The following is a 25,796-nucleotide window of genomic DNA, read 5'->3' on the forward strand; positions in this document are numbered from 1 at the left end:
ATAAGAATGTCAGTTGAAGAGATTTTTTTAAAATTTTTGTAACCTTTTAAAAAAATAACATTACTAATCTAAATTTATGATAATCTTTTATGTGAATTAGATGTCCTTTTTATATATAATTTAATAGATTAATCTTTCAAATTAAAAAGAGTAAATTTAATAGCAAAACTCTCTCAAAAATATTTAACATTATTGCATCTCTCAATTGAATTCAAATTTCAATTATTTGATTTCAAATTAACTATCATGTGGTTAAATTGATTTGGTTATTGTTTGGTGTAAATTTTTTATTTCAAATTAATAGTCGAGATTATTGTTTAATGCACGTAAACGTGTGTGCTTTTACGACAGACAATCTATCAAATTTTTGGTGTATTTATCACATCATTCGATTTTTCCATAACAATTATCTGATCTCGAATTAACAGTTGAAATTGTTTAAAGTTGATATTATTATTGTGTGATATAAATTGTAAGATACTCAAAACTAATAGTCGAGATTATTAAGAGCCTACATAATAATTTGATCCCTAAACCCTAGACTCATTGCTACCTTTTAAAATATAATTGAAGCAACAAAGGTACAAATGTAATTACTTATAACTTAAGATAGACACCTAGGAAATTATGGTCACAAACATGTTAAGATTCAAATGTGATGTCAAAAAATATCAACTTCACCACAATCACACATTCTATGTACTTCCAAAGAAGAGATAAGATTATGAAACCAAATCCACGTGGCATTACCTTAGTGGTACCTAACGATAAGGCTAACATTTCAAAACTTTACACTCTCATGTGGCCAATATTACGTAACATCATCGCATATTCAATCCAACGGTCGAAATTTTTCATCAACCAATCCTTTTCATTCCACACCATTAGATTATGTCATCTAAATATCACCATTATATATAGCAACTTTGAGTTGAGGCATGAAGCAGTAGAAGCAAAAGTTGAGAAGGAAAAATGGCCTTGATTTCCTCCGCCGCAATCACCACCGTTAACCGGGCCTCCCCCGCACAAGCTAGCTTAGTTGCACCGTTCATCGGTCTCAAATCGTCGGCCGGTTTCCCGGTTACCAAGAAGGTCAACAATGACATTACCTCCATTGCAAGCAATGGTTCAAGAGTCAACTGTATGCAGGTAACTAATTATTAAGTCATGATACATAATTAAGTACCTTAAGGTTAATTAAATTGACACAATTATATTATGTTTCTAGGGAAATTTTATACACAATGTATATAGTATAATTGTCATAACTAAGTAATTAAAATTGTAAATTTTGTTATCCTTTTGACTTAATTTTATGCATAATATTTATAGGTGTGGCCACCAATTGGCAAGAAGAAGTTTGAGACACTTTCCTACCTTCCACCTCTCACTCAGGAACAATTGGCTAAGGAAGTAGAGTACCTTCTTAGGAAGGGATGGGTTCCTTGCTTGGAATTTGAGTTGGAGGTTAATTTCATTAACTCTTGCAAACTTTTTTTGCTTCTTAATTTACGTAGTTAACACGCCATTGGTTGTTAGATTGAGATTAGACGATACATATTTTAAAATCATTATTTTATAAAAGGTTTGATCAATCCAACAATTATATATGTGTTGATTGTTCGATCTCAATCAAACCGATACAAATGCGCTGACTACATAAATGTTAAGCGTTTTTTTTTACCTAATTGTACATGTTTCAAAATCGATATTTTAGTTTCAAAAATATGTTTGATCTCCATCAAACAGTTACCGATGTACTGACTACTACGTAAATGCTGAGAGTTTTTGACCTAACTGTACATATTTCAAAATTGATATTTAAGTTTTTTTTTTTTAAATGTTCAATCTCGATCAAATAGTTACTGATATGGCAACTACCTAAATGCTGAGTTTTTGACCTAAATATACATATTTCAAAATCGATATTTTATTTTTAGAAAAATGTTCGATCTCAATCAAACAACTACAAATGTGCCGACTATATATGCGGAGAATTTCTGACCTAATTAAGACGGTCTGAATTCTATGTTTTGAGTTAAGTTTTTTTTAGGGTTGATGTGTATATTGTTTGGTTTGATTTGTGTTATATAGAAAGGATTTGTGTACCGTGAGCACAACAAGTCACCAGGATACTATGATGGACGTTACTGGACAATGTGGAAGCTACCTATGTTTGGAACCACTGATGCATCTCAAGTGTTGAAGGAGCTTGAAGAAGCTAAAACCGCATACCCTAATGCATTCATCAGAATCATTGGATTCGACAACGTTCGTCAAGTGCAATGCATTAGTTTCATTGCTCACACACCAAAGGACTACTAAATTTGATATTTGCACCACCCTATATTACTACTTTGTTTGTATTATTTGACCATTTGTAAGAACTATATTTCCTACCATTTGTTTTTGTTATATGAATGTATCATCATCCTTGTATTTTTTTTGTTATGTATTCGGATTTCCTTTGGAAATTATGAATGGATGAGAACTATCATTAATAAAATATGTTGCTTTGTTTTTAAATTATGTGGATTCAAAATTTTACTATACTATGATATTGGTAAAATTTCAAATTATGATTGGGTTGAGATTTTCGATATTATGATATAATCATTTGCATATAAATATAATCTTCGCAGACTCAATCTTTTTAATTATCTAAATTATGTGTCATATTCAACAATAGTCAATATATATTTTTTAGGTATCAGATTCATAGTATGACTTTGACCTAATAATTTGAGACATGCGGTTCAAATTTTATCGGAGATTTTTGAAAAACGGCTATCACTTTAGTTAGTAATGATTTTCTCTTCTCAAAAACAAAAGTTTATACATGTTTGTTTCTTAAACATTCCTTTCAAAGAAATAAAACTAATTAGCATCATATTATTTTTCTTGTGCCATTTCTCAATCAATTAAGTCACTGTAATTTATAAATATCAACTATAAAATTGTACAAAATTTAAGCATAAATGGATATTGGATCAAGTTGGTGCTTGCCAAAAGAATAGAATTGTTTTTAGAATTTCCATAATTCTCAGGTATATACTATAATCTTATCCATGGGAAGCAGTTGATTCCAACACACCTTGATTCATTTTTGTTTGTAAGTCGTTGGTATATTGTCATGGATTCTCCATTTGATAAAGTCATTTAGCCGTTGTGAGTATGACTAATGATAGGTAGCATTAATATTTAGGGGGACCCTTTAGATAGGTACTTTTGTGAACAAGGTTACTTAAAGATAAAGAAATAGATAAGAATTTCCTCCTCCTTTTCTCACACTACCACATCATACACTTATTCAAACATGGTCTACAAATTTAACCCACCAATGTACTAAATAGAAAGGATTAAAAATTCACAACTTCTAAAAATTCTAATAAAATAAGTTAGTATGCAAAGAGAAAGTTCGGACTTATAAGTTAGTTTTACAAGATAAATTAAGTGATTCTCATAGTATATTCTATCAATTGCACAAGTATGTCGAAATTAATAGTTAGTAGGAGAAGATTGACGAAGATATAAGATATTACAGACGTGGAAGTGGAGCTCTCAAAGATTCACAAATAGCAAAAAGAAAAACATTATAACCTTAGAACTCCTTATATAACCCCTGGAAAGATGAATCATGCGATTCTCGGCGTTGAAAACTATGAACCATGCCCCCAATAGTTGAGATCTCATCGCACATTGTTCGGGAATACTCAAATTCCCAAATACTAGAATGAACAATTACTATGGTGCGTAGGAATACGTGTTGAGACATACTTGCAAAGCATTGCTGATACTGACGAAGACATTTAATGCACCTCTTCTCGAAGACATTCATATCCCGTTAAAGGTCTTTATGTTCTTCTACCAAAGGTCTGACTGAACAGAAATTTGACAAAGTCTCACTCTACGACGTAGGAACAAAGGCTTGGAGGCAATTATTCTTGGTCATTTGCAAGACTGAAGAAGAAGATCTAATAACAAGCGCTTAATAGAAAGGCACATAGAACAAGACAGTCATCATGTGTCGAGGACACACGGACACATCCTTCATCACATCTCTTGCCATTGAATATAATTGAGCGGAAACATGCACAAGACGTTGAATCATATGTAGATTGTTTCCTATATATATATATATATATATATATATATATATATATATATATATATATATATATATATCTATATATATATATATATATATATATATATATATATATATATATATATATATATATATATATATATATATATATATATATATATATATATATCGTGCATTTTGAAGTAATCAATTCATTCTTATATTCAAATTTTTGTCTCCCTAAATCACTAATTTAGGCTTTAAAGTGGTAATATTGCAGGTCCACTCCTTCTCCACCCTACAAAAACTTCCTCCACCACATCAAAGCTTTATTTTATCACTTCACGTTTTTTTAACGAAACAATTATACCATTTTAATATAATATATATATCATATTTCTATTTAAATTAATGGTGCCAATAATTTTCTTATAACATTATCAAAAATATTTTAACAATTTTTAAAATTTTATAATTTAAATATTATATATACATCAAACACATTATATAATAACTACATTTTTTATCTTATGATGTGCATCAAACGAATTTTTATACTATTTTTTAAAATATTTTAAAATTTGTAAGTCTCTTATAACCTTGTTTTAATATGAATCAAAATTATTTAATTTATTTTTTCCAAGTTTTGAAGTAAGTCCTGTAACATATCGGCAACAGTTGATCATTTCCAAATGTAACTTGCATAATTTTTATTTAAAAAGCGTGCTTTTAGTCTATTTAGATACTTGAGAAATCATTTTTGATGGCATTTTCCAACCTCACTTCTTTTATAATTATATTTTTAAAATTTTAAAACAAAGAAAGAAACAGGATAAGTGCTTTATATGTAATTGTGCGGTCTATACTGACTACAGAGTCAGGCTGAGTCACTATGACTCAATCATAGAAATATAAAAGAAGACAAAAACAAAGTCATTGTCATAATATTTGAGGTTGTAAAATAATTATATGATTATTATAATTTTTCTGCTTTAATTTTTAATAATAGCAAGGTATAAAAATATTCTGAGCATAAAACAACATATTATGATTTGTTTAGCTTTTGTTTCAAAATCTTCAGTTAACTATATGCTTATGTAATTAGATTTTTATAAGCCAAAAGAAAATAACAGCATCAAAATAATAATGTGCAGTACAGTGGATAAGTACTTATGCAGTATATATTCTAAATAGTTGATTCCACACAATCATATATTTTTTCAATAGAAATAGTGTTTGAGAGAGTATGAAAATATCTGATAATGTATTTTTCAAAAAAAAATTTAAAAAAAATTGTTTATATAGTTCATTCATAATATAAATGAAAACACTTAAAGCTTTATAATTATATTTTAACTACATATATCCTATTTAATTTGATGTATAAGTCTTTAGTAATGCAGACTAATCTCAACATAGTTCGGATGTAGGGACATCTTAATTTTTTTGGAGGCCCTGCATAGATTAGTTAAGGTTTAACCATAAAATAATAAATAGAGAACCTATTTTCAAAGGTTTAACAATAATTAATATTTTATGAGGTCCTATCTAACCATGACTTAAATGAGAAAAGTTTGGAGAATTTCTTTACCCACCTCCTAACCTTCTTAGTCACCTCTGGCGAATTTACCAAAATACCCCTGTTTCGAAAATACATTTCCGAAAACGTACTTTTATTGAAAAAAAAGTGTTTTCGGAAATGCACTCTCGAAAACACGAAAAAAAAAGTATTTTCGGAGATGCATTTCCGAAAACACCCCTTTTTTGAGTTTTCGGAGATGCATTTTCGAAAACCTCCTTTTTTGGGAGAGGAGGTGTTTTCGGAGATGCATATCCGAAATATTCCAAGACCAAATTGGTCTTGGAATGTTTCGGATATATACTTCCAAAAGAATTCAATAATTATTAAAAAATTAAAATCAAGGTGAATCAATACAATTAATAGGTATAAAATGAAAGTGAATCAATAAAATGAAGGTGAATCAATAAAATCAAGATGAATCAAAACTTCCTAAACAATTTTAAAGTTAAAAATTATTTTACTAACTTATATAAATCAAAAACATCTTAATTTCATAAGTAAAATTTGAATTATATAAAATTAAATATAAAATTTATTCATTAAATAAAATTAAGACAAAATCTTTTTTTAATTTTTTTAAACTAAATAAAAAATTATAACTCATTTTTAATTATGAATCAGAATAAAAATATATAAATATATAATCATAATTATTAATTTTGTAAGTGAAATATATAAATATATAATATATAAATATATAATAATTATTATAAATTAAAACACTCATTTTTTTAATTTTTATAATTATTATATAAATATATAATAATTTTTATAAATATATAATAATTATTATAATTATTATATAAATATATAAATTAAAACACACATTTTTTTAATTTTTTTTATAAATATATAACACACATTTTTTTAATTTTTTTTATAAATATATAACAATTATTATAAATATATAAATAAAAAATTATAACTTATTTTATAAGTGAAATTATTTTAATTTTTTTAATTAAAATTATTTTAAATTTTAAAATATGAATCAGGATAAAAATATATAATAACTATTATTCATAACTCATAAATTATATCAAAATATATAATTATTATTATTCATTACTCATAAATTATATCAAATTTATGATGTGTGAATTAATTAATATCCTAAAATTAATTTTTGGGATTTATTTAGATTTTTTTTTTTTGTTTCGGAGATGCATCTCCGAATTAGTCAAAATCCCAATTTTTGGGATTTTTTCGGAAATGCACTTCCGAAGTCTGGAAAAATTTAGAAAAAAAAATATTTCGGAAATGCATTTCCGAAGCGGGGTAAAATGGGGTTTTCGCTGGGGGTGACCCCCATAGGGAGGTGGGTAAAGAAATTTTTAAAGTTTGAGGCCTCGTGCGGTAGCCCGTCTTGCACGCCCTCAAAGACGGCTCTGTTCGGATGTGTATAAAATTAAAAGTTTTTACACCGTTGTAATCAGGACCGTCTCAAACTATTTGGAGGCCCTATTCTAATTTTAAAAATAAGCCTTTAATAAAAAATATAACAATAATTTAAATAAAAGTATTCTCTATTTAAATTGTAAACAAAATCAAACAAATTATCATCCTTATAAATAACATTGAAAATAGTTATATTTTAAACAATAATATTAAAATACAATTTCAAGTTAATATTATGATAAACATTTTATCTATTTTAAAAGAGTTATTCTTCGAACACTTTTTGAAACAAATTCATCAACCAAGTCTTCATATTGTCTCTCTAAAATATCATTCTCAATTGCTATTCAGCAGCAACTATTACAGGAATGTCAGTAAAATTTATATGCAATAATTGTATTAGGAAAATAATGTCTTTTAAATATTTAATATATCAATAAGTCCGGTTATTTATTTGGGCAAGATATTTCACTCTCTTCAGTGTTGGATACACAAGATACACCTTTGTTCATCTTTTCTGATCTTCCATTTATAAACTACTTCAAATGTTTGAAGAGAGCTAATGAGTTCATCAACCTTCAAAGTGCTTAAATCTTGAGCTTCTTCAATAGCTATTACCTTCATGTCAAACTTATAAGGCAAATATTAGAGGATTTTCTGACCAACTTCTCTTCTACATCTTCTCTGTAACGCCCGTAAATGTGTTTTTCTAATTAATTGTGATGTTTGCTACATTTTCCTAAATTTTACCGTTTTTGAGTCGTGTCAGTCGATAAATATTAATTATGTTAATATTTTACTTATTATTTTCCATGTGTGTAATTATTATGTTTTGGGTGTTAATTGGTTAGAATCAATGTTTAGTAACATTTGGGCCAAAATTGGAATTTATGGGAGTTGAGTGGGTGAAAATGAGAAGTAGAGAAATAGAAAGAGTTATAGAGAGAAAAGGAGATATTTTAGAGAAAAAAGAGAGAAAACTTGTGAAGAGAAGAAAAAGAAGAGAAAAACAAAGAGAAGAAGAAAATTGTAGAAATCCAAACCAAGCTAGAGCCAAGAATCTAACCAAGGTAAGGGGGTGAATCTAGTTTATCTTGATTGTATGATTCTTATAGTTTTGTTTTGTTTTGTTCTTGTTCTTGCTCTTTTCTAAGCTTGACCAACAATGGTGGATTGGGTGTTTTGTGAGTTTTGAAGTTATAAACATGATTTTGTGGTGTGTATGTGTAGTATGATGATAGATATCCTCATTGATCATGTTTGTTTTTCATTTCTCCATGTTTTCTTGCTCATGAAAGAATTATTAGGTTATTGACATTTAGTGAGTGAACCATGGATCATTGATTGTTAGAATGAATATATGGCATGTATGGATTGTGTAGGATGTGTAGGGAAGCTTATTTGAGGTTTTGAGATGATTGGGTGGGGTTCTGCAGGTCTGTTGCAGAACTGATTTTTCTAGGTTTACGCAGGTCCGCTGAGCGGAGGTCCTTTTGCAGGAAAATCTCTGTGAAGGTCCGCTGAGCGGAGTTTCTGAATTTTTGTCTAATAATTTTCTGTCTGGGTCCGCTGAGCGGAGCTCAAGCGGACTGTGCGAAATATAGTTTTTCCAAACTTTGTTTTGTTGTATCTTTTGAACCGTAGGTCGTTTCTACGTGCCGTTTGAAGTATTATGGGAACCCTTGAGTATGCTTTATGATAAAGAGGAGTGTGTTGGTGGTTGAATGATTTTTCATAAATGTATTTTGTGAAATGATATTTGCTAATCAAGTATGTTTTGACGGTATATGTGTGTTGTGTGAATAGGAACGCCTGAGTGGCAATTTTGGTGATGTATCCGTGTGGATTAATATAACCGGTGTGATGTGGATATGTGACCGAGTTATGTTATTGTTGTTGTTGTTGTTGTTATGTAATCGAGTCGTTTGTATGCACAGCATGACATTTCATTACGTTAATGGCGGAATGCTATTAACAGGTGGCCTGAATTGGCAATTATTACCAGTGGGAGCTTAATGCTCGGTAAAAAGGTGTATTTGCCCGAGCGGCAAGAGGTCATCAGTGGGGGCTAAATGCTCGATGACGGTTAGTCGTAGCTTATTGCTCGACAAAGGTGTATTTTCCTGAGGGAAAGAAGTCCCAGCATAATGCTCGGCAAGGTGTATTTGTCATAATGACAAGGAGGAGTTTACTCCGGATTTGGTACCACATGCATATGCATAGTCGAGTCTCATTCATCTCCATATGTACTTACCATTATATTCTTACTCATTTATCGCATTACTTATATATTGATTGTGGCTGACTTAGTGGATTACCTTGTTGTATGATTCTTGATGATACTTGTTGGCATTACTATATTTATCATGCTTTTCATTATAAATTATATTCTCACCCTTCTGCCTTAATGTTACCTACTCGTGGGTAATGTGCAGGTGATCCGCAAGCGTAGGTGCTCTTTTAGTAGTCGTCCGTTTTGGTGTCGTCCGCTCGTGATACGTAACACCTAGGGGGGATCGAACACTTATTTTGTAGATGATGCTTATAGGATCCTTTTGTTGTATATTTGATCCTTTGGATGTATTCATATTATATATATATATAAATACTGTCAAGTGTTTATGAGAATCTTTCCTCTTTGATTAATTGTGTTACGCATCTTTTGCGAGTATGTTATGTTTGGTGATGAGGTTACTTAAGTGTAATACCCTAATTGTTTTTATGAATTTAATTTTTATACTCTGATATTTGTACCTATATGCCTGGGTAGAATTGGGGTGTTACATTCTCTCCCAAAGTAAATGAATTGTTGGTTATATCACAAAGACGAATGTTAAAATTAGATATGGGTTCATATTTCATCATTCTCAAATTCTCAAACTTAGTTGTGAGGAGCTGCAACCTCGACATGAACACTTTGGATGTACCTGCATGAGCAATCTTGAGAATCTCCCAAGTCATTTTAGCTTTAATACATGTGTTCATTAGTCTGAACATGTTCTTGTTAACACCATTGAGTATAACATTCAAGCCTTTGTCATTTACAAGAGCTTCATCATCTTCATCTTTAGACCAATCAGCTTTAGACTATAAGCTTGTTGTACCATCTTGAACAGTGATCACAAGGTGTTTCCAACCTTTAATCACAACCTCCCATGATTTATGTAAACTCGAAGATAGGTTGAATTATTCTGGGATTCATACGTTTAGATTCTAAGATATTTTGAGAGTGCTTGAAATACTATTTAAAAAATGTTCATATGCACGATTCTACTCTTGATCCTCTTTAACTTACATTCTTTATCTAACATTTGATATATGTTTCTAAAAGTATATGCTTAAAAGTATATGTTTAGAAAGGTGTTAAAGAATATGACTATTAAATGAAGATTTTCTTAATAAATTATTAAAGAGAAGAAAAAAAGATATATACTGACAGTGTAATTTTACACTGCCAATCTATCACGATTAAGCACTAAGTTACACTGTTATTTTTAAAAAAAAATATGTGGTATGACAGATTGATGAATCTCAGTTGAATAACAGTGTAAAATAATGCACTATCTTTAACCTCATTATTAAATGTTATTTTCTTCCTTTAAAATAATTATACTTAGATGAAATCTAACCATAATAGTAATATTTATTTATTAAAAATAAAATGAAAATCGTGTGTCCAATGGACAAAATTTATTTTCCTTTTAATTCTTGAAATAAAAAATTGAATTTACTTGTTATCTTTAACAATGTGTATCTAACATTACACATATTGAGAAACTAAGTGTTTCTTATATTACTATAGGGGATTAACACCCTTTATATATACAAAGATCAAATAACAAACTTTCATATCTATTTGGAGGGTAGTTAAATATATAGGAGTTGAGAGTCTAAGGGGGGAGGAGGTGGTGAAGAGGAAAGGGTAGGAGAGGTATTGTGATTTGTAGATATGGTAGAATCAGTGGTGTTAGTAACAGAGGGAGTAAGGTGGGGAGGATTTGGTGAAGGAGGTATAGGAGGTTCAGTGGGTGTAAAATGAGAAAGAGGTTCAAGATCAAGTTCATTTGTGTGAATGGTAGGATTGGGAAAGGGGTTGGTTGGATTAATTGTTCATAGTGGTGAAAGGAAAACCAGTCTCATAGAAGATAGCATTCCCAGAAATAAGGAATTCATGTGAAAGTAAATTATATAGAAGATATCCCTTTGTACCATTTCTAAAACCTAAAATAAATAGTTTTCCTATCACGAATATCAAATTTAGTTCTATTAGCAAGAATTGTAGAGGCATAAGCAAGACAATAAAAAATTTTAAGATGTAACAAAGTATGAGCTTTATTATATAAAAGATGAAAAAGAGAGCTATTTAGTAATAGAGGATGAATTTTTTTTATTAACAGCACATCATGTTGTATTGAGAAGTGCTAAAAAAATTAGGAAGGTTCGCTTTAAAGAAAATAGCACGAGCCACATTTAAAATGAGTTAGTGTTTCCTTTCAACCAAATCCAGCTGAGGGTATTCAACACAAGAACCTTGGTGAAGAATGCGTTTGGAATGCAAAAAATCTTGCATTGAGAATTCAGACCTATTGTCACTTCTTAGACATTTTAAGGATGCAACAAATTGATTTTCAATGAAAGAAATGAAAGTACAAAGGTGTCTACGAGTTTCAATTTTTAATTTCAATAAAATTATTCAGGTAAAACAGTTGTAATTGTCAACAAGGGTCAAAAAAATACTTATGGTCATCAATTGAGGGGATAAAATAGGGTCCCCAAATATCAGCACGGACAAGTTCAAAAATATGAGCAAAAGTACTAATACTAACAGGGTAAGATAATCTTTTTTGTTTAGAAAAGTTACAAATATCACAAGGGTCAGTTTTATTAAATGGAATAAAGGGAAGTTGAATAGAAATGCATATAAACACAGAGTCAGAAACATGCCATAGCCTAAGGTGCCACAAGTTAGCATTATTATCTAAAATAGAGCTAGCTTGATAACTAGAAGCAAGAAAGGGTTTATAGGATAGAGTTTGAGCATTTGAGACGTAAAGATTCACGTATCTTTTAGCTCAATCATTCATTTTCTTGGAGGAATTCTGCAAAATCAAACACTTATCAATATGAAACTTAAAAAACAATCAAAAGCATGTGTTAGTTAAGTAACCGAAATCAGATTAATATTGAAAGATGGAATGTAATAAACATTAGTAAGGGTAATAGAAATTGTGACATAAATAGTGGCATTAATAGAGTGTCGCCCATTTGGCATTTTCATCGCAAAGGGGGAATGGTATGATAATTAGAAAAATTGAATAGAGAGTAAGTTATATGGTGCGTAGCTCTAGTGTCAATTATCTAAGGAATGTAGTGCTTACCAATATGTGAAGAGAAAATGTTGACATTACCAATAGTGGAGATCACATAGTTACAATTTGAATCCATAGGTGTGGCAGGGGCAACATTGGTGCTTGCGAGATGTTGTTGAAGGAGATTCAAGAGTTAATTGTACTAATCTTGAGCAATTTCATTTGATGTATTGGTGGAGAAAGTGTCTGCAAAGGTAGAATGAATTGAAGGATTTTTGGATCGATGTTGAAACCCTGGTGGATTTCAATGTTTAATGAAACAACTCTCGATAGTGTGATTGGTGCGTCCATAGTGGGTGGAGACACGAGCAGATCTGCGAGCGTGGCCACGTCCATTGTTGGGATAATGACGAGCTCTACCTCTAGAAGAGGGGTGGTTAAAACCATGACCATGACCATTTTGGGGTTGAATTTGAGAAGTTAGGGTATGGTTTTCTAAAACAGAAGGGTTTGCAATAGGTAAGGTGAGTTGTTTTTATGGGCCAAGAACAAGGTTGAAAGCCTTTTCGAGGGTGGGTAAGGGCTCGAGCATCACGATTTGGGAGTGAATAGGGATAATTGATCGTTTAAGCCCTTCATAAATTTTAGAACTTTATCTTGGTCGCAGAATTTTCGGAGATCATTTACAGCACCGCAAGTGTTGGGAATAACACAAGTATAATCGTGTATTGGTCGGTATGTTTTAATTTTTCCCTGTTTGACATTAATTTAGTGAAATAAGTGGAGATGTCAAGAGAGCCCTGCTGAAGACAAACAAGATCGTCTTAGAGATCGGAAAGACAAAATATATCACCTTCAGAAAAATGATTTCGGAGATTCTCCTAAATGGTGGAGGCATTATCGAACCAAAGGATAGATTGCGCAATTCTTTCAGAGACTGGGTGTTGAACCCATGAAAGGACAAGGTTGTTGCAACAAACCCAAGAGTCATGCAGAGCGTGCTTTGCAATGGGTTAGTTGAAGATGTCGTCGATGAAATGTAGTTTGTTTTTTAAATCATAGCTACCTTCATGGAACGAGCCCATGAGAGGTAGTTTTTGCTCTCTAGAGGGGAAAAAGAAGGGTTGGGTTTTCATTGGGATGAATGTAATAAGGGTTGGAAGGGTTTGTTGCAAAGTCGAGAAAATTAGGGGCGACCATATTTGATTTGTTGAGGGAGGGTGTTGAAAGCTTGGAAGGTTTTTTGTTAGGGTTTGAAGATTTGGGGAAAAACGAATTCATGGAATATGGTTCAAATGTCTAGGTAGGGATGAAATTATGTGGAAAGCGGTTGAATTTCTGAGGATGAGTATATGAAGGTGTTGTGTATGATGAATTTCGGGGAGAAAGAGACAATTTTCTTAGAAAATTATGGATATTGATGAATGTGGGTTTGAAGGTTTGAAGAAAGAGAGGAGAAAATTGGATTTGTGGATGAGTGTGGTGAGAAAACAGTGAGGAGTAGAGAGAGAATAAAAGTTGAGATATAAGGTATCGAAAGGAAACTTGTGGAAAGATGAAATCAAAATCTTGAAAGGTCAAAGAAGACTCAACATGTGGGAAAACTATTGAATAATATAGAGATGAGAGAGGTGGATTCTTATGAGAATCTGGGAAAACCAATTGGAGTGTAGACTTTTTGAAGTTAAAAGATGAAGTGTCGGGAATAGGTGACAGACCAAGAAAAGCACATGGAGCCAAATAAAGAAGATATGTGCCAAATGGCATGGAGAAAATGTAACTTCAATTAATCATTTTATAAATAAAGAGTTGTTATGCTTAGTGTATGACTCGTTGGTTTTTTTTAGAGTAGTTAAATTTCTATAAAAATTCGTAGAATTAATTATTAAAGAATAAATAGCCTTCTCATCGCTTTTCATTATCTAAATATAAGGAACCATCAAAAATCGAAAATCAAAATAAGGATCTATGTGGTGATATAATTATAGCAACTCAAATAAAAAAATCAGTTTATTATTATTATTAGTTGTAAAACAATAAGAATATACATATTAATGAAGAAGTGAAAGAAAGATAGAAAAAGGATGTCAATGATATAGAAGAAAATTTCTTTACCCACCTCCCTATAGGGGTCACCCCAGTGAAAACCCCACTTTACCCCTGCTTCGGAAATGCATTTCCGAAATTTTTTTTTTTCTAAATTTTTCCAGACTTCGGAAGTGCATTTCCGAAAAAATCCCAAAAATTGAGATTTTGATTAATTCGGAGATGCATCTCCGAAAAAACAAAAAAAAAATCTAAAAATCCCAAAAATTAATTTTAGGATATTAATTAATTCATATATCATAAATTTGATATAATTTATGAGTAATGAATAATAATAATTATATATTTTGATATAATTTATGAGTTATGAATAATAATTATTATATATTTTTATTCTGATTCATATTTTAAAATTTAAAATAATTTTAATTAAAAAAACTAAAATAATTTCACTTACAAAATGAGTTATAATTTTTTATTTATATATTTATATATTTATAATAATTATTATGTATTTACAAAAAAAATTTAAAAAATGAGTGTTTTAATTTATATATTTATATAATAATTATAATAATTATTATTTATTTATAAAAATTATTATATATTTATATATTTATATAATAATTATTATATATTAATTATAAATATATTTATATAATAATTATAAAAATTAAAAAAATGAGTGTTTTAATTTATAATAATTATTATATATTTATATATTAATTATTATATATTTATATATTATATATTTATATATTTCACTTACAAAATTAATAATTATTATTATATATTTATATATTTCTATTCTGATTCATAATTAAAAATGAGTTATAATTTTTTATTTAGTTTAAAAAAATTTTAAAAAAATTTTTGTCTTAATTTTATTTAATGAATAAATTTTATATTTAATTCTATATAATTCAAAATTTACATATGAAATTAAAATGTTTTTGATTTATATAAGTTAGTAAAATATTTTTTAACTTTAAAATTGTTTAGGAAATTTTGATTCACCTTGATTTTATTGATTCACCTTCATTTTATTGATTCACCTTGATTTTATAACAATTAATTGTATTGATTCACCTTGATTTTAATTTTTTGATAATTATTGAATTCTTTCGGAAGTGTATATCCGAAACATTCCAAGACCAATTTAGTCTTGGAATATTTCGGATATGCATCTCCGAAGACTCCCCTTCAAAAAAAAGTGTTTTCGGAAATGCATCTCCGAAAACCCAAAAAAGGGTGTTTTCGGAAATGTATCTCCGAAAACACTTTTTTCCGATATAGAATTCTATAATGTAAAGATTTACTGGTCATCTTATAAAAAGTAGTGTAATAAAGCATCAATATTCAAAATTCATCCATATATGATGAATATATTCCTAGAATAAATGAATCAAGAGTCACTAATCAAGAAAATTGAAAAGGTTGATTCAATAAAAAAGAATAAAATAATATTAAAATTTCAATAAACAAAAATTAATCTTATTAAAAAGGCTCCATTGATTCATATCTATTTATATCTATTGATTTAGCTATCCATAATATAATTTTAAAAAAATAGACTTAGTACAATTCTATATGAATTCTAGTGATTATTGACTATCTTTCTTATAAAAAGAATTCAAACATTAATCTAACCATCAACAAAAAAGTAACAGATACAAATATGAAATTGATGTTTTATAATAAACTTACCATTTCTTTTTTTTTTCTTTAGTAGGTCTAGTATTTCCGACAATTCCAATAGCTTTTTTATTTCTTTATGTTCAAAAAAATAAGATTTTTAGTTATTAAAAAAATTTCATATATTTTTGAAAATTAAATAAAAGTTTTTCTGTTTGATTTTGTTATTTTTTTAATGCCCTAAACAAAAAACAAAAGAAAAAGTATTAATATTATTATTATATAAGCCTTAATAAGATAAGGAGGATTTGATATAACAACAAAATATTAATCTAACAATTCACAAAAGAATATGAGATACAAATTGAGGGTCAGAAATTGAGGCACCCATTTTATGGTAAACGGTTATGTGTTTTTAATTCATTAGTTGAGGGTCAGAAAAATATACTTCTCGTTCACAAGACACATGGCTTGACGTTGTACCAGTCTACCAGAGTCCGGAAAAATTATCAGTTTTTTCTGAACTTCTTTCACTCCTTTAGATTCATTAGGTGTTTTATATATTTCAGTCGGTTGTTACGGGAGGAATTTTTTCCCTTTCCCTTTCATTTCGTCCGAAGAGATAGAAATACCATAACAATGTGTATCTAACATTACAAATATTGAAAAAATAAGTATTTTCTTATATAATCAGAGGGGATTAACACCCTTATATATACAATATCAACAAACTTTCCTATCTATATAGAGGGTAGTTACAGAGATAGGAGTTACAGAAATAACTCTTCCCATTTATACGGAGTAGAGCTGTTATTGGACCTATGGAACTGGAAAACCATCCGAGAACTGATTCATTGGAATCGGACCAATGGACCGGCCGAAATGTTACTCGATCCAAAAATGGATTTTTTTTATCCGATACCAAAAATAAATACTATATTGAATATTTATTGAATACTTTTGTCGGATATCCGAAGTAACAGTCTGATTTCGGTCCAAAAAAATGATTCATCACTGTTTCGGTCTGGTCCGGATTTACCCGAATACTATTTCAGTCCGGTTCTCAGGATAGAAAATATCCGAACCAAACCGATAACAGCCCTAATCTAGAGGGTAGTTACACATATAGAAATTACAGAAATAATTAATTCTAAATAACGGATATAACAGCTGCCACTAAGTGTTCATATGCACTCTGGATCCTCTCCTTCATTTTTTTTCTCCTTCCCTCTCCATCCTCTCTATCTCTCTTAATTGCATTCTCTCTCTCTCTCTCTCTCTTGATTAAATTTTGTTTTTTATTGATGAGTGGGAGTGAGATTAAGGGAGAGATAGAGAAGATGGAGAGGGAAGGAGAGAAAAATAAAAGAGAGGAACCAAGTCCGTTCACATGTAAAATCTGTTGTTGATGACTTAACATTGAAACTAATAAAATTTATAACAAATTATAAACTTTTTGTTTTAAATAGAACCAGAGTAGTACATAATCTCATTTTCCACACACATCAATTCCTTACATAGAGTAGACATTTATAAAATTAGCTAAATAAAATGTATACAAATATGGCCATGCAAATGGAATATCACTTTATAGATACTACTTTAATTCATTAAATTTATAATAACCATACTTATAAATTTAGCTAAATATATTTACACATAATATAACCAAAATCACCAACTCTCTCTATACATGACATTCTCATGGTGATGACCTAAAAATATTTAAAAGCCACTTAAACAAATAAAAAACATCCTTAATCTTATCCTTATATTACACAAAAAGAACATTCTCTTTATACATCAAACCTTCTCAAGAACACAAGGTCTGTTTCTTCTTCCAACATTATAACCTTAAACTACTCAAAAGATATTTATCTTCTCTCTCTAGTTAAGTTAAAGTCTCCTTTCTTTTTTCACAAGTTATCACACTCAGCTCCGTCTTTATATACACTTCTCTGAATGGAACGTTTACGCGACAGCAGAGATGCTTGAATTCTGGCAATCCCTGTTGAGGCAATCAAATCCTTCTACTCTAACTGCGGCCGGTTTGAGTCCAAAACTCACCCTAGCACATCCGCCTTTGCGGGATGCAGAGGTTGGCGATGGCAAACCTGATGGCGATGATGATATGATCTCGTCTCCAAAATGAGCGTCATGGACTAAGGGATTTGCGGCTCGGACCGGTGGAGACACGCAAAAATATGGCGGAGATGAAGCTGCCTGATAAGCAAACTCGTCCCCGTGACACTCCTGTAATCAAAGATAACAATTAAGTTAGAGAATTATTGCAGAAAAAGTCAATAATTAATGGCTCCAATTCAACACCCCTGTATCCAAGCACACAGATTTGATACAGAATTATCAAATATATTAAAATCATTATTCTTAGAAGAAAATAGTTTTTCAAATTTTTCTAGAAGAACAAAATCTTTTTACAAAAGTCAACCAAAGATACAAAGAGTACAACAAAATCTTTTTACATAAGTCAACCAAAGATACAAAGAGTACATAGTCCAAACTCCAAATAAATAAATATCTAACCACAGAAACAAAGACCGTGTCTTATTAACGAAATCATAAATGCTACGAAAATGGTAGAAAATAATGATAACGGGTCAAAACTTGGTATATGGTATTCGCCAGAAAACACGGAACGTGCATAAATGAAAACATAAAATAAAGTCATATCGACAAATCCAAAATTCTCGCAATCCTCCTGTATAACAAACAGGATCTTTCGATAAAAAATTAGTGCTACTGTTATCAATCGCGGAAAATGGCGGCACTCTAAACTATTTGGCACCATTTTGTATCAACAAATAGTGTCTCATGGAACAATTGTGATTGTTCAAAGTACGCTACGCTATAGTGTTGTTTACAGATACTATTTGACAACATTGATTCATACGTTACGAGGATACCGAGATTATCCTAAAGGCCATTTATATATCCTCCAATGCCTAAATATAAACTCGGCAAAATATAAAGAAAGTAAAAGTTACCTTCTCGAAAATCATGTCAAGTAGCCCAGCCCCAGCTTTCGAATCAGAACAATCAGCTTGTTGACTACAACAACAAAAAAACAAAACAAATTACAGATCAGACACTTAAACTTCAAAAACAAAAAAAAATCCAATGTCAACAAAACTCAAGGTAAATCAAATTGATTATAATATAGTTACTTGAAATGAAATCTGAATTGCCGCATATGAACGCTCGACAAGACCCCAACTCGCTGTGGCTTTGGACAAATGAGAGGCTCCTTCTGATCTGCAATGGTAACCGAACCTCTCATCTCCTCACAAGCTGCAAAGGCGTTCTGCTGAAGACTATAACAGTTCATCTTCGATATCGGGTTCTTATTCCACAGTAGAACGCCTAAGTACACAAAAAAAACAACAAAATTAAACATAGAAAACAAAAGTACACTCAGAAAATGTCATAAACACATAATTAATAGCACATTCATACAATTATAACACTACAATTCCAACTTTCTATTAGATCCAACTAACATCAACAAAAACAACAAAAATTTCTCACATTTCCAAATCCTAAAGAGTATTATAACAATTTTCACACTTTCACAACAACAAAAATCTAAACTTTGAAAAGAAATTCACCAACCCATTTCACTCTTTTCCCGAATTTCCAAAACCTACACAAAAGGGTCACATAATCTTCACAAATCAACAACAGATCTAACATCAAACCTTAAAAAAATTCTCAAACTTTTCATCTGGGTCATGAAAAACACATTACAAAAACACAATCTTTACATTCAAATCAACCGACAAAACATTAAAAAAAAAACATTTCTACTAAAAACCTTAAAAAATAGGTTTTTTTAATAAAAACAGATCCTCAATAATCACGCAAAATTAAAACAAATAAAAAAGGAATCAGTATTTTCAATACAAAATTATACAACACAACAAGGAAGAACAAACAATTGAACAGATCTATCCTAGGAAACATGTTATGTTTGTGAATCAAAATTCTTAAAAACAAAAAATTGTTTAAGATCTAAAACATAGAGAGAGAAAGAGAGAGAGACCTTGAGAGAGAGATGAAACAAAGTAGCTGGCTGCTACAAGCAAGGAGAGGAAAGGAAAGAATGGAACCTTGATTCAATTTATATATGGGAGACACACTGTAACACTATACGATGTTGTTGTAGTGAGTGTAAAAAAAATGGGAAAAAACGACATCGTTTTGTCTCTATCACCGTTGATATTTGTTTATTTATTTATTACCCAAATTTTGCAATGCTTGGTGGCGTGGACTTACCATAGTATAATTTTCTTGTAATTTAATAATAAATGTACTTCATTAATATTTAAATTAATATTTATGAATGTCTTTGATTTGCTTAAAAAAAATAAGATATGTGCTTGATTTGCTAAAAAAAATAAGATATTGAGGAGGATAATTTTTTTATATTCTATTTGATGCAGAAATTAGTTATGATATTGAACAAAAGATATTGCAAGGGATTGAACAAAACCATGAATTTTTGTCCCACACTCAACCATAAGACAATTTTTTGTTTGAAATACAAATTTATCAAAAAAAGTATTAAAATATCATTTTTTATTCTCTTTCTCATTATTTTATATTTAATTTATAAATATAATATTAATATTTTATATATTAATAAAAATATTATAATAAAAATTATATTATTTTTATTCGGTTCATCGACATATCAAATAAAATAGAGAAAAAAATTATTGATTATTTTTCTTTTCTTCTTATTATTTAATATTTTAATTCATAAATATCAATATTTTTATATTAATAAAATATATTAAATAAAAAGTTATATTATTTTGTCAACTACATAAACATATTAAATAAAGTAGAGTAAAAAAACTGTTTCTTCATTTTTTTTCTTATTATTTAATATTTTAATTCATAAATATTATATTTAATATCTCAATAAATAACATTATGGTAAACATTATATTATTTTGTCTGATGCATAGAGATATCAAGGCAAAATCGAGAAAAAAGTTGTCTTGTGCAATAATCATCAAACAGAATACAATATAAAAAATTATCTTATACTGTCTAGTACTGTTATGTCCAGTGCTTTATATTTAACAAATCAAACGCACCCTAATTTTTATTTTATTAGAAATTTTTATTATTTTTTAATTCTCATAATTAGTTTCCTTTTTTGTTTTTTCTTTAAGTTGAATAATTTATAGAATTTTAATTTTTTTTCATTTTATTTAAAAATTGACAAATGCTCTGCAACGATTAATTATTTGATATAATATTATTAGTCTTTAACATCAATTTATATTCTAATAAAATGAAAATTAATGTATACAACAACATTAATTTATCTTTTAGTATAAATATGAATGTAATAATATGAGAGCACTCTTTTTTTAGATTTTTCAGTTACAAAATTTTTTTTTGGTCAAGAGTTATTACAACATGGTATCTATTAGTTCACATTAATAAATGAAGTCATTTGTCAAACATAACAAAATATAAATGTAAATAATAATATTGATTGCTACATACATACTATTTAACTAAATGAAAAAATAATACTATATTATATTTAATCTGCAGAAATGATAACCCATTTGTGTAGTATGGTCATGGGAGCAGATAAAAATTTAATTAACTTTATTTCGAATCTTAAAAAGATCAACGATGTCAATTTGATTCTAAATACATTTTTATATGTATTTTATGTTAATCGTATTGATGTTATGTTAAATCTTAAATAAATTTATATAAAACTTTCATGAATTTTAATTGTAAATTTTTTTAACTAATGATTAAAGTTACTTTAATATTTTAAGCAATGATATATTGTAAATTGTAAGATCTTGAAGGTGAATATCAAATGTATTTAGGGTTGAAAGAGGTGGGCACACATGTTTTGAATATCAAATGTATTTAGGGTTGAAAGAGGTGGGCACACATGTTTTTAAAACAATAAAAATTAGTTAAAGAGTCATTGATACAAGACATAGTTTAAAAGATTTTATATTAGTTTTACTGAATGGGGTGTCATTGACATCCGAATAAAATTTTGTCCGTGTTAGGAGTGTTTTATAAAATCACATGTGGAATGATAAAAAAAACATAAAACTATGTAATTCAATAGTTTTTAGTCAAGTCAAACTAACGAAAGATGCAACGTTTCAATAATAAAGTTAAAATATGCTTGCCACAAAATCGAAAAAGAATCTACGTGATTCAACTCGATACTTGGAGGAGGTAGGACTCTGAAAATTTTGGATTGTAATTCTAGAAAATATACTGGGTACAAAAAACCTGTAAGAGTTTAACCTCACACCTCGGTGTAAAAAGAAGATACATGTTAGGAAGTGAAAATTCGATGATGTGTATTCCATCAAAGGAAAAATCAACTATTGAATGACCACATGCAAACTCTGTAATGTCGAGTGTCAAAGGAACGTCTTCAAATTCTCTCAACACGTAAGATAGGTAATCGATTATGGGTCGTTGGTAATCGATTATTGTTAATTTTCAAACTGTAATCAATTACGCTAGAGGGAATAATCGATTATTCAGCGTGCCATTTTTAGTTGAACTTTTGTAATCGGTTATGCACATGGCATAATCAATCATGAGAAAATATTTTAAGATTTTCACATCTTTGGGCTTTTATTGTTTCTACTAAGACTTAATTACTTTTTACACTTCCATTTTTACCTCCTGCAAAATTTACCTTGGTAACAACTTGTGAAAATATTAGTAATTTTAAATTGAACAAGTATTTTATTTAATAGGAAACAAAATTTAAATATAGCAATTAACATCTATTAAAACTATACAAGGATATAACTTAATTCTTCTTTAACAAGTCAGTCGTTTTTTCTTACCTATGATTAAGAAGATTTCTGGAATTTAAGAAATATATTTCCTTTTTGTCCATTCGTTTGTTCGTTCTTGAGGATTCAATAGATTTCTCTTATCTTTTCTTTTCAGATATCTTTTTCTCATAACATTTCTTAATGTCTTACTATAATGAGCATTATGACTTTTTCTTCTAGAGCCCTATTTTAAGAATCTGTTTAAAAATTTCTCTGTAAGAGGTACTATCTCTTCCTTTGAAATCAAAAGATAAAAACTCGTTAAAACTTATGATTGAATGCTTTAAATAGTTATTGTGCTGACAATGACTGGAGTTTGAGATTCTAAAACACGTCTGCGTCATAAAATTAATTTTTTACCTTTTGTACTCAAAAAATTTTTTGTTCCTCGTGTATTAGTTAAATACATATTATTTCTAGGAGTTTATTTTATAGTTCATTCACGATTTTTTTTATAAAATAATAAGAAGCAATATAACCATTTTTACTACAATAAGTATATTTAGGCATGTTACATAGATATTATTTGCATGACAAAACTTACTAAAAGACTTAGCATTGTTTTCAGGTTGATATTCTAATCCAACTTTATTATACATTCCTCTTTGATTACTTAAAAATATATCTACGTTATTTCTTCCTTTGGAGAATTTTCTAAGAGTTTCATGCAAATCTTCAATTCTATTTTCTAACACTTCACAATATACACACTATAGATTTATTTATAGGATTATGCTAACTTTTGCTATAAGAGCACATGTTAAGAAACCTACAAATTAAAAGTTTGTGTTGAAAAAAACAATAAAAATAATTATAAATTTTTCATAAAACCAATGCACAATTTCCAAGAAAATATTTCTCTATTTAGCATTACCCTTATTTATATCATCGGGGAGAAATTCTTGCATGGACACGACCCTAAATCCATATTCTTAGGAACAACCAATAAGAAGAGAACAATTTTTTAATTTATTTTAATTTTAATTTTGTTTTTAATTGGATTTATGGGGTGGTTGAGATTATGAAGAAGAGAGAAAATTCAGTATTTATTTTTTAATTAATTAAAATTTTGTAATTGGTTGTGTGTAAAACAATTTCTTAGGTATGTGTCGACCTAAGAATTTTTCTATCATCAGGAGGAGTAGAAGCAAAATTTATAATTAAGATATATTCTTTAAGGTGATTTATTTCCTCGATTAATTCTTCATTTTCATTTTCAATGGAAGCAATTGCTTTCTTAGATGTGAAAATGACATCTTTCAATCTATTTGTTTTATTATCTAGGTTTTTACATGTAAAAATAACTCGTGGAGTGTGAATTCAAATTCAACGTTACTCATCTTATTTTTCATAGTTTGTCATGAAGCATAATTTTTTTTATTATCTTGTTCGGATTCATCGGACGGGTTTGTGTTGTAGTCATCCTCTTGTTTGGATTCATTAAATGAGTATATGTTATTTTCATCCTCTTATTTGGATTGATCAAGTGAGCTTATGTTGTTATTCTATTTACTGTGAACTCTTTTGTTATTCTCTTTTTTTGAGGTATTTCTTTTTGCCAAAAATTATTTCTCTTAATTTTTCTTACTCTTTAAAGTTTATTGCGATCTTTTAGCTCATGAAAAGTGACCTGTAATTTATCAAGTATATCGACCAAATCAATTATAGTGACCTGTAATTCATGTGTAACATATACAAGTAAACATATATGGTGAACATAGACAAGTAAACATGTACAAGTGAAAATCTAAAATATATACGATATATACAAAGCTCAAAACCATAGAAACTATTGCGATGCAATCCTAAACAACACCATTCCCCAGCAACAGCGCCATTTTGTTGAAGCAGTAGAGGGGCAAGCAACAAAAGATTTGGAAGTATTACTCCGGGATTTATCGTGTCCACAAAGAATGATCGTTAGAATGTCATTCAACGGTTTCAATGTTTTCGAGCTCGGGTTTGAATGAACAAAAAGGAAAAGGATATAAATAGGAAAATAAATATATTCTTAGGAGAGAAATAACTTATCAAGCATGCAAATATATTCACTTGTCACAAACTTAAACTTATCGACCAATTATACCCACTACAAAAAAAGTCCTCTGCAGCGACGTGATCAGCACAACGCAACATGGAATATCACGTGGCAACAAAAAAGTAGCGACGTGAGTGAATACGTCGCAGGAGCCAAAGTGGCAACTTGTAGCGACGTGGAGACAACGTCAGAAAGTAGCGACGTGCCTCCCACGTCGCAACAGGGTTGCATGGGGAACATCTATCTGCACACACAGCAGGCGTGGCAGGTGTGGGACAGTGTGTTTGTTGACCAATGTAGCGACGTGTATACCACATCGCTACATTAAATGCTTTTTTTTAAAAAAAAATTAATTCACGCTAGATTTGTTTTGTTTTATATATTTTTTATAATTAATTAATATATAATAAAATATATATAATAAAATATATATAATAAAATATATATAATAAAATTTATATAATAAAATTTATAAAATAAAATTTATATAATAAAACCTATAAAATAAAATTTATATATTAAAATCTATAAAAACTAATTTATATAATAAATTTGTATAAAATAAATTCATATAATAAACATTATATAATAAATTCAATTAATTAAAACTAAAAATTTAAAACTAATACTTTAATGAATTAAAATGTAGAATATTTTACATAAAAATAAATTAAAAATAAATAAAATACAAAATGTTTTCAAGAGGCATCATCCGGAAAATAATTATCCGGATTAAAATCATCAGCCACCCTGTCATCCTCCGGCTCTTGAGGAGGAGCATTACTGTAATTTCCACCTCCTTGCATAAACCGTCTCATCTACTCCTCCATCT

At 29.2% G+C, this 25,796-nt stretch overlaps 2 protein-coding genes across 4 annotated transcripts; one reads left to right on the top strand and one right to left on the bottom strand.

Moving 5' to 3' along the window:
• Positions 1–923: 923 nt before the first annotated feature.
• On the top strand, positions 924–2,526 carry LOC131624339 (ribulose bisphosphate carboxylase small subunit, chloroplastic). 2 transcript variants are annotated; one of them, XM_058895287.1, is made up of 3 exons: positions 924–1,149; positions 1,333–1,460; positions 2,095–2,526. In XM_058895287.1, the coding sequence occupies exons 1-3, from the start codon at positions 973–975 to the stop codon at positions 2,204–2,206; spliced, it is 417 nt and encodes a 138-aa protein (XP_058751270.1). In that variant the 5' UTR covers positions 924–972; the 3' UTR covers positions 2,207–2,526. The 2 variants fall into 2 exon arrangements, with proteins under 2 accessions (XP_058751270.1, XP_058751269.1); XM_058895286.1 differs by having other exon boundaries at positions 933–1,149; positions 1,333–1,467.
• Positions 2,527–17,631: 15,105 nt separating this feature from the next.
• On the bottom strand, positions 17,632–20,260 carry LOC131624303 (uncharacterized). 2 transcript variants are annotated; one of them, XM_058895247.1, is made up of 4 exons: positions 20,118–20,260; positions 19,243–19,438; positions 19,063–19,126; positions 17,632–18,310 (listed from the first exon to the last, which is right to left on the bottom strand). In XM_058895247.1, exons 2-4 carry the CDS (start codon positions 19,401–19,403, stop codon positions 18,029–18,031), a joined length of 507 nt encoding a protein of 168 aa, XP_058751230.1. In that variant the 5' UTR covers positions 19,404–19,438; positions 20,118–20,260; the 3' UTR covers positions 17,632–18,028. The 2 variants fall into 2 exon arrangements, with proteins under 2 accessions (XP_058751230.1, XP_058751229.1); XM_058895246.1 differs by lacking the exon at positions 20,118–20,260 and adding an exon at positions 19,688–19,840.
• Between the last annotated feature and the right edge of the window lie 5,536 nt (positions 20,261–25,796).

The sequence above is a fragment of the Vicia villosa genome, unplaced genomic scaffold (assembly GCF_029867415.1).
Source record: "Vicia villosa cultivar HV-30 ecotype Madison, WI unplaced genomic scaffold, Vvil1.0 ctg.000114F_1_1, whole genome shotgun sequence".
NCBI lineage: Eukaryota > Viridiplantae > Streptophyta > Magnoliopsida > Fabales > Fabaceae > Vicia > Vicia villosa.